Here is a 14801-nt window from a genome sequence, read left to right as displayed (position 1 = left end):
GGGGCCGTGGTGACAATGGCGGCCGTGTCCCCTCCCTTGGTGTCACCCCCCCCTTGGTGACACACAGGTTGTCCCCAGGGGGGTGGTGGTGACGCTGGTGGCCATGTCCCCGTGTCCCCTCCCTTGGTGTCCCCTCCCTTGGTGACACTGGGTTGTCCCCAGGGGGGCTGTGGTGACAATGGCGGCTGTGTCCCCATGTCCCCTTCCTTGGTGTCCCCTCCCTTGGTGACACCGGGTTGTCCCCAGGGGGGCCATGGTGACATTGGCCATGTCCCTATGGGGTCCCCCCCTTGGTGTCACCCCCTCTTGGTGACACACAGGTTGTCCCCAGGGGGGCCGTGGTGACAATGGCCGTGTCCCTGTGTCCCTATGGGGTCCCTCCTTGGTGTCACCCCCCCTTGGTGACACACAGGTTGTCCCCAGGGGGGCGGTGGTGACGCTGGTGGCCGTGTCCCCGTGTCCCCTCCCTTGGTGTCCCTCCCTTGGTGACACCGGGTTGTCCCCAGGGGGGCCGTGGTGACAATGGCCGTGTCCCCGTGTCCCCTCCCTTGGTGTCCCTCCCTTGGTGACACACAGGTTGTCCCCAGGGGGGCCGTGGTGACAATGGCCGTGTCCCTGTGTCCCTGTGTCCCCCCCCTTGGTGTCACCCCCCCTTGGTGACACACTCGGTTGTCCCCAGGGGAGCGGTGGTGACGTTGGCCATGTCCCTATGGGGTCCCCCCTTGGTGCCACCCCCCCTTGGTGACACCGGGTTGTCCCCAGGGGGGCCGTGGTGACAATGGCCGTGTCCCCGTGTCCCTATGGGGTCTCCCCTTGGTGTCACCCTCCCTTGGTGACACCGGGTTGTCCCCAGGGGGGCCGTGGTGACAATGGCGGCCGTCGAGCGCCTGATCCGCAGGGACATGCGGGACCCGCTGACCGGGGCCACCCTCACGGACGGGGACATCATCGTCCTGCAGAGGGTGCGGGGACATGGGGACACGGGGGGGACACGGGGGGGGACAAGGGGGGGACATGGGGACATGGGGGGGACACGGGGGGGACATGGGGACATAGGGACATGGGGGGGACACGGGGACATGGGAGCCCCAGAGTGTCCCCAAGGGGGTGGGGGGGGTCCCCAGGGGGACGGGGACATCATCGTCCTGCAGAGGGTGCAGGGACACGGGGGGGACATGGGGATGGGGGGGGACCCCAGAGTGTCCCCAAGGGGACGGGGGGACACGGGGGGGGACAGGGGTGTCCCCAAGGGGACGGGGACATCATCGTCCTGCAGAGGGTGCGGGGGGGACACGGGGGAGACATGGGGACATGGGGGGGGGACATGGGGGGACCCCAGAGTGTCCCCAAGGGGACGGGGGGGACACGGGGACAGGGGTGTCCCCAAGGGGACGGGGACATCATCGTCCTGCAGAGGGTGCGGGGACATGGGGACATGGGGGGGACACGGGGACACGGGGGGGACACGGGGACAGGGGTGTCCCCAAGGGGACGGGGGTGTCACGAAGGGGACAGGGACATCATCGTCCTGCAGAGGGTGCGGGGACATGGGGACATGGGGGGGACACGGGGACACGGGGGGGACACGGGGACAGGGGTGTCCCCAAGGGGACGGGGGTGTCACGAAGGGGACGGGGACATCATCGTCCTGCAGAGGGTGCGGGGACATGGGGGGGACACAGGGGGACGGGAGGGGACAAGGGGACATGGGGACATGGGGGGACATAGGGGGGACACGGGGGGGACTTGGGGGGGATACGGGGACAGGGGACACGGGGGGGACATGGGGACAGGGGACACGGGGGGGACATGGGGACATGGGGGGACCCCAGAGTGTCCCCAAGGGGACAGAGGGACACGGGGACAGGGGTGTCCCCAAGGGGACGGGGACATCATTGTCCTGCAGGGGGTGCGGGGGGGACACGGGGGGGACATGGGGGGGACATGGGGACATGGGGGGGACACGGGGACACGGGGGGGGACATGGAGGGGACACGGGGACAGAGGTGTCCCCAAGGGGACGGGGGGGCCCTCACGGACGGGGACATCATCGTCCTGCAGAGGGTGCGGGGACATGGGGGGGGCACGGGGGGGGACAAGGGACATGGGGACATGGGGGGGGGGACATGGGGGGACCCCAGAGTGTCCCCAAGGGGATGGGGGGACATGGGGGGGGACAGGGGTGTCCCCAAGGGGGCGGGGGGGTCCCCAGGGGGACGGGGGAGACGGGGGGGACACAGGGACAGAGGGGGACAGGGGGGTCCCCATAGGGGACACGGGAGCCCCAGAGTGTCCCCAAGGGGACGAGGGGGACACAGGGGGATCCCCAAGTGAATGGAGGGGGCCCCAAGGGGACAGGAGGGTCCCCAAGGGGATGGGGGGGGGGTTGGGGGGGTCCCCAGGGTGTCCCCAAGGGTCCTGGGGGGGGACGGGGGGGTCCTCAAGGGGATGGGGGGGTCCTAAGGGGACAGGGGGGTCCCCAGGGGAATGGGGGGGGGTTGGGGGGTCCCCAGGGTGTCCCCAAGGGACCTGGGGGGGGGACGGGGGGGTCCCCAGGGGGATGGGGGGGTCCACAAGGGACCGGGGGGGGGGGACAGGGGAACGGGGGGGGGGTCTTGGGGGGTGTCTCTGTTCCCGGGGGGTCTCTGGCCCCCCCTCACTGTCCCTGTCCCCCCCCCCGTCCCCCCCCCAGGGTGGCACCGGCTTCGCCGGCTCCGGGGTCTGTCTGGAGGCCGAGAAATCCCGACCAGTGATGCAGGCGTAGGGGGGGGAGCAGAGAGACCCCCCCATGGAGACCCCCCATGGAGACCCCCCCCCATGGAGACCCCCCATGGAGACCCCCCATGGAGACCCCCCCCCCATGGAGACCCCATGGAGACCCCCCCATGGAGACCCCCCATGACCCCCCCCCATGGAGACACCCCCATGGACCCCCCCCCCCATGGAGACCCCCCCATGGACCCCCCCAAAGACCCCCCCATGGACCCCCCCCCATGGAGACCCCCCCCAAAGACCCCCCCATGGAGACCCCCCCCCATGGACCCCCCCCATGGAGACCCCCCCCCCATGGAGACCCCCCCCATGGAGCCCCCCCATGGACCCTCCTTATCCCCCTCCATAGACCCCCTCATTCCCCCCATACACCCCCTTATGGACCCCCCATCCCCCCCATGAACCTCCATCTCCCCCCCCAGAGACCCCCCCCATAAAAGCTTCGCAGACCCCGCCCCCCCGCCCCCAATAAACGCATTTTTGCCCCCAATTCTGCTCCGTTTTTGGGGGGTTCCAGCTGAGCACGAGCAACTCGTGACACCCCCCGGGCCCCGCTCGGGCGCGGCCCCTTTAAGAGCCCCCCCCCAGCCCCACGTGGGAGCCGCGCGCCCCCCCCCCCCCCCCCGCGCCGCTTCTCGTCCAATCAGGAGGCGGCTCCGAACCGCCCCCCCCCCCCCGCCTGGCCTCTCGTCCAATCAGGAGGCGGCTCCGAACCCCCCCCCCCCCCGGCCTCTCGTCCAATCAGGACGCGGCTCCCCGCGGGCTGGTAAAAGTCGGCGCCGTTTATTGGCCGCGGCGCCCCCGAGGGGCGGGGCTTGGCGAGCCCCACCCGTCTTTGGACAAAAAAATAGAGAAGGGGGCGTGGCCTGGCGGCTGGCCCCGCCCCCGCATCCGATACAAAAGGGGGAGGGGCCGCGGCCCCGCAGCTGATTGGGGGGCGGGGGGGAGACCCCCAAAAGGGGGCGGGGCCCCGCTTTTGCGCGGGATTTGGGCCCCGCCCCATAAGACACTTGGCCCCGCCCCCCGCTGTAGTGTTAGAGTGGGGGAGACCCCCCCCGTTATAATTGGGGGGCGGGGCGTCATGGCAGACCCCGCCCCCTCATTGGCTTTGGCCCCCCCCCGCACTATTAGCCCCGCCCCCAGGGGTTGGGGGGGGTTAGGTGCCCCCCCCCAATGGGAGGGGCATTTGGGGCCCCCCTCGGGGGGGGTTTCCGGGTTCCCCCTCCCCCCCCGAGTGATTTGGTGGGGGGGGCGGAGTCATGGGGGGCGGGGCCTGGCGGCTCCGCGGGCAGGGGGCGGAGTTTCCCGGGGGGGTGGAGTCAGAGGTGGGGGGAGTCAGAGGTGGGCGGGGCTCCAGGGGGGGCGGAGTCCCGGTGGGCCGGGTCACGGGTGGGCGGGGCTCCGGGGGGCGGAGTCCCGGGGGGCGGGGTCACGGGGGCGGAGTCTCCGGCGGGCGGGGCTCCAGGAGGGCGGATTCCCGGGTGGGCGGGGCTCCGGGGGGTGGAGTCTCGGGTGGGCGGGGCTCCGGGGGGCGGGGTCACGGGGGGGCGGTGCCCCGCGGCCGCTCCCCCAGGCTGTCCCCGCCCCCCCGCAGCGCCAGCGCCCTCATGCGGCCGCCGATCCGCTCCAGGTCGGGGGAGGGGCGCTGGGGAGGGGGCGGGGTCAGAGGGGGGGGCCGGGACCGCCCCCCTGCGCCCCCGGAGACCCCGAATACCCCCCAAGTACCCCCAAATACCCCAAAATACCCCTGGAGACCCCGAATACCCCCCAAGTACCCCCAAATACCCCCAAATACCCCTGGAGACCCCCAAATACCCCCCCAAGTACCCCCCGGAGATCCCAAATACCCCCTGGAGACCCCAAATACCCTCCAAGTACCCCCAAATACCCTCCAAATACCCCCTGGAGACCCCAAATACCCCCCAAGTACCCCCAAATACCCCCAGAGACCCCAAATACCCCCCCAAGTATCCCCTGGAGACCCCAAATACCCCCCAAGTACCTCCAAATACCCTCCAAATACCCCCTGGAGACCCCAAATAGCTCCCCGCCCCATAGCTCCCCTGCCCCATAGCCCCCCTGCCCCATAGATCCCCCCAGCCCCATAGCTCCCCGCCCCATAGTGCCCCCCCTGCCCCATAGCACCCCCCAGCCCCATAGATCCCCTGCCCCATAGCGCCCCCCTGCCCCATAGCCCCCCGCCCCATAGCGCCTCCCCCTGCCCCATAGCGCCCCCTCTGCCCCATAGCGCCCCCCCGCCCCATAGCGCGCCCCCCACCCCATAGCGCCCCCCCGCCCCATAGCGCCCCGCCCCATAGCCCCCCCGCCCCATAGCACCCCGCCCCATAGCGCCCCCCTGCCCCATAGCTCCTGCCCCATAGCGCCCCCCTGCCCCATAGCCCCCCCCGCCCCATAGCGCCCCCCCCCTCCCCATAGCCCCCCCGCCCCATAGCCCCTGCCCCACCTTTCCGCCGTCCTCGTCGGACGAGCGGGTGTCGCTGCCCGGCCGGAAGCCCCACACGGGCACCGAGACGGGCAGGGAGCGGGCGCAGGGCGGCCCCGCGGCCACCGCGGCCACCTCGTCGGGGCCGCTGCCCTCTGCGGGGACAGCCGGGTCACCAAGGGGTCCCCAGGGTGTCCCCAAGGTGTCACCAAGGGGTCCCCAGGGTTTCACTGTGTCCCCAAGGGGTCCCCAATGTGTCCCCCCCAGGGCCACCTCGTCCGGGCCGCTGCCCTCTGCGGGGACAGACGGGTCACCAAGGGGTCCCCAGAGTGTCCCCAAGGGGTCCCCAGGGTGTCCCCGGGGTGTCACTGTGACCCCAGGGTGTCCCCAAGGTGTCCCCAATGTGTCCCCCCCCAGGGCCACCGTGGCCACCTCGTCGGGGCTGCTGCCCTCTGCGGGGACGGCCCTGTCACCAAGGGGTCCCCAAAGTGTCACCAAGGGGTCCCCAAGGGGTCCCTGTGTCCCCAAGGGGTCCCCAGGGTGTCACTGTGACCCCAGGGTGTCCCCAAGGTGTCCTCCCCCAGGGCCACCTCATCGGGGCCGCTGCCCTCTGCGGGGACAGCCGGGTCACCAAGGGGTCCCCAGGGTGTCCCCAAGGGGTCCCCAGGGTGTCACTGTGTCCCCAGAGTGTCCCCAAAGTGTCCCCAAGCTGTCACTGTGTCCCCAGGGTGTCCCCAAGGGGTCCCCAGGGTGTCACTGTGTCCCCAGTGTGTCACTGTGACCCTAGGGTGTCCCCAAGGTGTCCCCAATGTGTCCCCCTAGAGCCACCTCGTCCGGGCCGCTGCCCTCTGCGGGGACAGCCGGGTCACCAAAGTGTCCCCAAAGTGTCCCCAAGGGGTCCCCAGGGTGTCACTGTGTCCCCAGGGTGTCCCCAATGTGTCCTCCCCCAGGGCCACCGCGGCCACCTCGTCGGGGCCGCTGCCCTCTGCGGGGACAGCCCTGTCACCAACGTGTCCCCAGGGTGTCCCCAAGGTGTCCCCAGGGAAGGTGTCCCCAATGGGTCCCCCCCAGAGCCACCTCGTCGGGGCCGCTGCCCTCTGCAGGGACAGCTCTGTCACCAGCGTGACACCCTGACACCAACGTGTCCCCAAAGTGTCCCCAAGGGGTCACTGTGTCCCCAGGTTGTCCCAAGGTGTCCCCAGAGTGTCACTGTGTCCCCAGTGTGTCACTGTGACCCCAGGATGTCCCCAAGGTGTCCCCAGGAGTCCCCAGTGTGACCCCAATGTGTCACTGTGTCCCCAAGGTGTCCCCACAAAGCTACCTCGTTTGGCCCACTGCCTCTGTGGGGACAGCCCTGTCACCAACGTGTCTCCAAGAGGTCCCCAGGGTGTCCCCAGAGTGTCCCCAAGGTGTCACTGTGACCCCAGGGTGTCCCCAAGGTGTCCCCAATGTGTCCCCCCCAGGGCCACCTCGTCCGGGCCACTGCCCTCTGCGGCGACAGCCAGGTCACCAAAGTGTCCCTAGGGTGTCACCAAGGTGTCCCCAAAGTGTCCCTGTGTCCCCAAGGTGTCCCCAGGGGTCCCCAGTGTGACCCCAAGGTGTCCCTGCGTCCCCAAGGTGTCCCCAAGCTGTCCCCAAGGCGTCCCAAGACATCCCCAATGTGTCGCTGTGTCCCCAATGTGTCCCCAGGATGTCCCCAAGGTGTCACTGTGACCCCAGGGTGTCCCCAAGGGTCCTCAAAGTGTCCCCAAGGTGTCACTGTGTCCTCAATGTGTCACTGTGTCCCCAAGGTGCCACTGTGTCCCCAAGGCATCCCCAGGGGTCCCCAGTGTGTCCCCACGGTGTCACTGTGTCCCCAGGGTGTCCCCTCAAGGCCACCTCGTCCAGGCCACTGCCCTCTGCAGGGACACCCGTGTCATCGGGGGGTCCCCAGTGTGTCCCCAAAGCGTCCCCAAGGTGTCACTGTGTCCCCAACGTGGCCACAGGGAAGCACAGAGAAGGGACCACATATCCCATGTCCCCAATGTCCCCCTATGTCCCCAATGTCCCCCATGTCCTGTGTCCCCAATGTCCCCAATGTCCCCAATGTCCCCCTGTGTCCCCCATGTCCCCCATGTCCCCAATGTCCTCTGTTCCCAATGTCCCCCCATGTCCCCAGTGTCCCCCTGTATCCCCAATGTCCCCAATGTCCCCCATGTCCCCAGTGTCCCCCTGTATCCCCAATGTCCCCAATGTCCACGATGTCCCCAATGTCCCCATGTCCCCCCATGTCCCCCCGTGTCCCCAATGTCCCCCATGTCCCCCCGTGTCCCAATGTCCCCAATGTCCCCCCATGTCCCCAGGTCCCCCCAATGTCCCCAATGTCCCTATGTCCCCCATGTCCCCCCATGTCCCCCCATGTCCCCGATGTCCCCGATGTCCCCATGTCCCCCCGTGTCCCCATGTCCCCAATGTCCCCCCATGTCCCCAGGTCCCCCCAATGTCCCCAATGTCCCCAATGTCCCCATGTCCCCCCGTGTCTCCCCGTGTCTCCCCGTGTCCCCAATGTCCCCAATGTCCCCTCATGTCCCCCCATGTCCCCCCGTCCCCCAATGTCCCCCATGTCCCCCCAGTGTCCCCCATGTCCCCCCGTGTCCCCAATGTCCCCAATGTCCCCGATGTCCATGTCCCCAATGTCCCCCATGTCCCCAATGTCCCCCATGTCCCCCCGTGTCCCCCATGTCCCCCCGTGTCCCCAATGTCCCCGATGTCCCCCCATGTCCCCCCGTCCCCCAACGTCCCAAATGTCCCCATGTCCCCCATGTCCCCAATGTCCCCCATGTCCCCCCATGTCCCCAGTGTCCCCCATGTCCCCCCGTGTCCCCCATGTCCCCCCGTGTCCCCAATGTCCCCGATGTCCCCCATGTCCCCAATGTCCCCTCATGTCCCCCCATGTCCCCAATGTCCCCATATCCCCCCATGTCCCCCATGTCCCCCCGTGTCCCCAATGTCCCCAATGTCCCCCCGTGTCCCCAATGTCCCCATGTCCCCCCGCACCGTCCGGGCTCTCGGGCTCCGACTCGCAGGGATCGTCCTCGCTGCCCGGGGAGTCCTCGTCCATGAGGAAGAGCCCTGGGGACAGGGGGGGGACAGGGGGGGGACAGGGGGTGGCACCGGCGTCCCCAACACCCCCATGTCCCCCCCAAACACCCCAATGTCCCCCTGAACACCCCAATGTCCCCCATGTCCCCCCAAAAACCCAATGTCCCCTTGAACACCCCAATGTCCCCCCAAACTCCCCAATGTCCCCCCGAACACCCCAATGTCCCCCGTGTCCCCCCAAAAACCCCAATGTCCCCCCCAAACACCCCAATGTCCCCCCCGAACACCCCAATGTCCCCCATGTCCCCCCAAAAACCCCAATGTCCCCCCCAAACACCCCCATGTCCCCCCAAACACCCCAATGTCCCCCATGTCCCCCCAAAAACCCCAATGTCCCCCCAAACACCCCAATGTCCCCCCAAAAACCCAATGTCCCCCCCAAACACCCCAATGTCCCTCGTGTCCCCCCATGTCCTCCCAAACACCCCAATGTCCCCCCAAACACCCCAATGTCCCCCGTGTCCCCCCAAAAACCCCAATGTCCCCCTGAACACCCCAATGTCCCCCATGTCCCCCCAAACACCCCAATGTCCCCTTGAACACCCCAATGTCCCCCCGAACACCCCAATGTCCCCAATGTCCCCCCAAAAACCCAATGTCCCCTTGAACACCCCAATGTCCCCCCAAACTCCCCAATGTCCCCAATGTCCTCCCAAAAACCCCAATGTCCCCTTGAACACCCCAATGTCCCCCCAAACTCCCCAATGTCCCCAATGTCCCCCCAAAAACCCAATGTCCCCCCCAAACACCCCCATGTCCCCCCAAACACCCCAATGTCCCCCCGAACACCCCAATGTCCCTCGTGTCTCCCATGTCCCCCCAAACACCCCAATGTCCCCCCCAAACACCCCAATGTCCCTTGTGTCCCCCCATGTCCCCCCAAACACCCCAATGTCCCCCATGTCCCCCCAAAAACCCAATGTCCCCCCCAAACACCCCAATGTCCCTCGTGTCCCCCCATGTCCCCCCAAACACCCCAACGTCCCCTTGAACACCCCAATGTCCCCCCAAACTCCCCAATGTCCCCAATGTCCCCCCCAAACACCCCAATGTCCCCCTGAACACCCCAATGTCCCCCATGTCCCCCCAAAAACCAAATGTCCCCCTGAACACCCCAATGTCCCCCCGAACACCCCAATGTCCCCAATGTCCCCCCAAAAACCCAATGTCCCCCCCAAACACCCCAATGTCCCTCGTGTCCCCCAATGTCCCCCCGAACACCCCAATGTCCCCAATGTCCCCCCAAAAACCCCAATGTCCCCCCCAAACACCCCAATGTCCCCCCGAACACCCCAATGTCCCCCCAAAAACCCAATGTCCCCCCCAAACACCCCAATGTCCCTCGTGTCCCCCCATGTCCTCCCAAACACCCCAATGTCCCCCCGAACACTCCAATGTCCCCAATGTCCCCCCAAAAACCCAATGTCCCCCCCAAACACCCCAATGTCCCCCCAAACACCCCAATGTCCCTCGTGTCCCCCCATGTCCCCCCAAACACCCCAACGTCCCCTTGAACACCCCAATGTCCCCCCAAACTCCCCAATGTCCCCCGTGTCCCCCCAAAAACCCCAATGCCCCCCCCAAACTCCCCAATGTCCCCCCAAACTCCCCAATGTCCCCCGTGTCCCCCCAAACACCCCGATGTCCCCCTGAACCCCCCAATGCCCCCCCCAAACTCCCCAATGCCCCCCCTGCCCCCCCATGTCCCCTCGAACACCCTAATGTCCCCTGTGTCCCCCTGGACACCCCAATGTCCCCCCCAAACACCCCAATGTCCCCAATGTCCCCCCCAAAAGCCCCAATGTCCCCCCTGTCCCCCCGTGTCCCCCCAAACACCCCGATGTCCCCCTGAACCCCCCAATGTCCCCCCAAACTCCAAGATGTCCCCAACCCCCCCCAATGCCACAAGGGCCCCCCAAGGACCCCCCAACCCTAATGACCCCCAAACCCTTAATTACCCCCAAACCTTAATTACCCCCAACCCTAATGACCCCCCAACCCCCTAATGATCCCAAGACCCCCCAGACCCTTAATTACCCCAACCCTAATGAAACCCCAGACCCTCAATTACCCCCAGACCCTTAATGACCCCCAGACCCTAATGACCCCCCAAGACCCTTAATGACCCCCACCCCTAATTACCCCCCCAGACCCTAATGACCCCCCCAAACCATTAATTACCCCCACCCCTTAATGACCCCAATTACCCCCCCAGACCCTAATGACCCCCCCAGATCATTAATTACCCCCAACCCTTAATGACCCCCCACCCCTAATTACCCCCCCAGACCCTAATTCCCACCCAGACCATTAATTACCCCCAACCCTTAATGACCCCCACCCCTAATTACCCCCCCAGACCCTAATGACCCCCCCAGACCATTAATTACCCCCAACCCTTAATGACCCCAATTACCCCCCCCAGACCCTAATGACCCCCCCAAACCATTAATTACCCCCAACCCTTAATGACCCTAATTACCCCCCAGACCCTAATGACCCCCCCAGACCATTAATTACCCCCAACCCTTAATGACCCCCCTAATTACCCCCCCAGACCCTAATGACCCCCCCAGACCATTAATTACCCCCAACCCTTAATGACCCCCCTAATTACCCCCCCCAGACCCTAATTTCCCCCCCTAGACCATTAATTACCCCCAACCCTTAATGACCCCCCTAATTACCCCCCCAAACCCTAATTCCCGCCCCAGACCGTTAATTACCCCCAACCCTTAACGACCCCCCACCCCTAATTACCCCCCCAGACCCTAATGACCCCCCCAGACCGCTAATTACCCCCAACCCTTAATTACCCCCCCCAATTACCCCCCGCCCCCCCTCACCGGCCCCGTCCCCCGGGCGGGGGCTCCTCACGGCCCCCCCTCCCCCCCCCTCGCTGCGGCGGCGGCGCCGCCTGGGCCGGGGGGGGGCGGCGGCGGCGGGGGGGGCGTGACGTCAGCGGTGACGTCAGCGGCGACCTCAGCGGCGACGTCGGCGGCGGCGTCGGCGGCGGGGGGGGCGTCCTCGGTGACGTCGGCGGTGACGTCAGCGCGGTGGGCGGCCACGATGTGACGCAGGTAGCGGCGCGCGGCGGCGCCCAGAGGCCCCGCCCCGTGGTGCGCGTAGGCCACGCCCCCCGGCCCCGCCCACGCCGCCAGCAGCACCACGTCCGCCCCGGACGCGGCCCGGAAGTGCTCGGCGGCCGCCACCAGCGCGGGCCACGCCCCCCGCTGCGACATCCGGGAGGGGTCAACGGGGGGACACGGGGGGATCAATGGGGATCAATGGGGATCAATGGGGATCAATGGGGACACGGGGGGATCAATGGGGATCAATGGGGATCAATGGGGATCAATGGGGACACGGGGGATCAATGGGGATCAATGGGGATCAATGGGGACACGGGATCAATGGGGATCAATGGGGGGATCAATGGGGATCAATGGGGACACGGGATCAATGGGGACACGAGGGGGGACACGGGGGATCAATGGGGATCAATGGGGATCAATGGGGACACGGGGGATCAATGGGGATCAATGGGGATCAATGGGGATCAATGGGGACACGGGATCAATGGGGATCAATGGGGATCAATGGGGACACGGGATCAATGGGGACACGAGGGATCAATGGGGATCAATGGGGATCAATGGGGACACGGGATCAATGGGGACACGAGGGATCAATGAGGATCAACGTGGATCAATGGGGACAGGGGGGATCAATGGGGATCAATGGGGATCAATGGGGACAGGGGGGATCAATGAGGATCAACGTGGATCAATGGGGACACGGGGGATCAATGGGGATCAATGGGGACAGGGGGGATCAATGGGGACACGGGATCAATGGGGATCAATGGGGATCAATGGGGACACGGGGGATCAATGGGGATCAATGGGGGGACACGGGGGACAGGGGATCAACGGGGGGACACGGGGACAATGAGGGGACACGGGGGGATCAATGGGGATCAATGGGGACACGGGGGGACACGGGGAGGACACGGGGGGGATCAACGGGGGGACACAGGGGACCGATGGGGGGATCAGGGGGGACACGGGGGACAGTGGGGATCAATGAGGGGACAGGGGGACAATGAGGGGACAGGGGGACACAGGGGGGTCAATGGGGACAATGAGGGGACACTGTAGGGACAGGGGGGACAGCAAGGGGACAGCAGGGATCAACAGGGACACTGGGGGGACAGGGGGGACAGCAAGGGGATGGGGACACCGTGGGGACAATGGGGACACCGTGGGGACACGGTGGGGACAATGGGGACACTGCGGGGTGGGGGGGTCACTTGGTGACCGACGAGGACGGTCCCTGGGGACAAACGGGGGCGTCACTGGGGGGCCGGACACCCCCGGGTGGCCCTGGGGACACGTGGGGACCTTCCCGGGGGGGGGGGGGGATCCCTTGGGGACAGGGGCCACCCACCGTGGGGACCCTAAGGGGACATGGGGTGACCTGGAGCCAGGGGGACCCTGGGGACAGGCACAGGGGACACCGGGGGGGGGACAACACCGGGGCCAGGGGACACTGGGGACATTGGGGACTATGGGGTGACACAGGGACCATTGGCTGAGGGGACACGGGGGACACAGGGGACACCTGGGACCTTTGGGGCCAGGGGACATTGGGGACCTTTGGGTGAGGGGACACGGGGGACCCAGGGGACATCGGGGACACCTGGGACCTTTGGGGCCAGGGGACACCGGGGACCCAGGGGACATTGGGGACACCTGGGACCTTTGGGGCCAGGGGACATTGGGGACCATTGGGTCAGGGGACGCTGGGGACATTGGGGACCAGGGGACACCGGGAACCCAGGGGACACCAGGGCCAGGGGACATCGGGGACCTTTGGGTGAGGGGACCCAGGGGACATTGGGGACCATGGGGTGACACAGGGACCAGGGGACACCCGGAACCTTCGGTGCCAGGGGACACTGGGGACATTGGGGACCATGGGGTGAGGGGACATAGGGGACAACAGGGACCAAGGGACACCCGAGACCTTTGGGGTGACACTGGGGACCATTGGGTGAAGGGACATGGGGGACCCAAGGGACATCGGGGACACAGGAGACACCAGGGACCTTTGGATCAGGGGACACTGGGGACATTGGGGACCTTTGGGTGAGGGGACACAGGGGACATCGGGGACACCCGGGACCTTTGGATCAGGGGACACTGGGGACATTGGGGACCATGGGGTGAGAGGACACAGGGGACATCGGGGACACCCGGGACCTTTGGGGCCAGGGGACATTGGGGACCATTGGATGCGGGGACACTGGGGACCCAAGGGACATCGGGGACCCAGGGGACACCGGGGACCCAGGGGACACTGGGGACCATGGGGTGAGGGGACAATGGGGACCCAGGGAACACCAGGGACCTTTGGGTGACACTGGGGACCATGGGGTGAGGGGACACGGGGGACCCAAGGGACCTTTGGATCAGGGGACATTGGGGACCATGGGGTGAGGGGACACGGGGACCAAGGGACACCCGGGACCTTTGGGGACAGGGGACACTGGGGACATTGGGCACCATTGAGTGAGGGGGACCCAGGGGACATTGGGGACCATGGGGTGAGGGGACACAGGGGACCCAGGGGACACCGGGGCCCTTTAGGGACCAGGGGGGAACGGGAGATCCCAAGGGACACGGGGCCGGGGGGGCCCTTGGGGAGGGGACACGGGGGGGACCCGGATCGGGGGGGACCCTCGGGGGGGGGGGGGAGGGGGAAGGGGGCGGGTCCCGGGGCCCCCCCGCCCCCCCCCGTTACCTTCGCGGCGGCTCCGCGTCGCTCCGCGCCGCCCCCCCCTCCCCCCCGGTCCCGGCGCCGTCGTGACGTCGCGCCGCGACCTTTGACCTCTCGCCCCACCGGGGGGGAGCCGGGAGAGAGAGAGAGAGAGAGCGCGAGCGGCGGCGGCCCCGCCCCTGCCCGCCTCCAACATGGCGCCGCACGGCACCAACGTGACGGCGCCCGGCACCAATATGGCGCCGCCCGGTGCCAACATGGCGCCGCCCGCGTCCAACATGGCGCCGTACGGCACCAACGTGATGGCGCCCGGTAACTACATGGCGGCGCCCGGCACCAATATGGCGCCGCCGGGTACCAACATGGCGCCGCCCGCCTCCAACATGGCGCTGCCCGGCACCAACGTGACAGCGCCTGGCACCAATATGGCGCCGCCCGGTACCAACATGGCGCCGCCCGGAACCAACATGGCGCCTCCCGCCTCCCACGCGGCGCCGCCCCGCGGCGCGCTCAGCGACGTCACCGCGCAGCACCCGGAAGGGGCGGGCGCGGGAAGTGACGTGCGCGTTTGTTGGCGGAAGCGGCCGGCAGGAGGATGGCGGAGGAGGAGGGGGAGCGGGTGAGGGGCCGGGGGGGCGGGGCCGGGGAGGGGGCGGGGCGCCGT

At 67.5% G+C, this 14801-nt stretch overlaps 1 protein-coding gene and 1 long non-coding RNA gene across 2 annotated transcripts; one reads left to right on the top strand and one right to left on the bottom strand.

Annotated features, from left to right (window-relative positions):
* The first annotated feature begins 850 nt into the window (after positions 1 to 850).
* On the top strand, positions 851 to 2766 carry LOC148590638 (uncharacterized). Its single transcript, XR_015914279.1, has 2 exons — positions 851 to 962; positions 2693 to 2766. It is a non-coding gene; the product is annotated as an uncharacterized LOC148590638 (long non-coding RNA).
* A 1543-nt stretch (positions 2767 to 4309) lies between these two features.
* On the bottom strand, positions 4310 to 11598 carry LOC148590637 (proline-rich AKT1 substrate 1-like). Its single transcript, XM_088538801.1, has 5 exons — positions 11338 to 11598; positions 10394 to 10400; positions 8252 to 8326; positions 5237 to 5370; positions 4310 to 4417 (listed from the first exon to the last, which is right to left on the bottom strand). Exons 1-5 carry the CDS (start codon positions 11596 to 11598, stop codon positions 4310 to 4312), a joined length of 585 nt encoding a protein of 194 aa, XP_088394927.1.
* Positions 11599 to 14801: the final 3203 nt, after the last annotated feature.

This window comes from Tinamus guttatus, unplaced genomic scaffold (genome assembly GCF_059628265.1).
Source record: "Tinamus guttatus ecotype Peru unplaced genomic scaffold, ASM5962826v1 Tinamus_guttatus_pri_ptg001189l, whole genome shotgun sequence".
Classification (NCBI taxonomy): domain Eukaryota; kingdom Metazoa; phylum Chordata; class Aves; order Tinamiformes; family Tinamidae; genus Tinamus; species Tinamus guttatus.
The sequence above is the reverse complement of the archived record's forward strand: the minus strand, read 5'-3'. Positions and strand labels throughout refer to the sequence as shown.

Excerpts from the sequence above, each read along its gene's own strand:
- LOC148590637 (XM_088538801.1), bottom strand. The coding sequence starts at position 11,598 with ATGTCGCAGCGGGGGGCGTGGCCCGCGCTGGTGGCGGCCGCCGAGCAC. Across the intron at positions 5,371-8,251 it reads GGAGCCCGAGAGCCCGGACG|AGGGCAGCGGCCCCGACGAG; the intron begins GTGCGGGGGGAC and ends CTGTCCCCGCAG. Across the intron at positions 4,418-5,236 it reads CCGACGAGGACGGCGGAAAG|CGCCCCTCCCCCGACCTGGA; the intron begins GTGGGGCAGGGG and ends CCCCCTCCCCAG.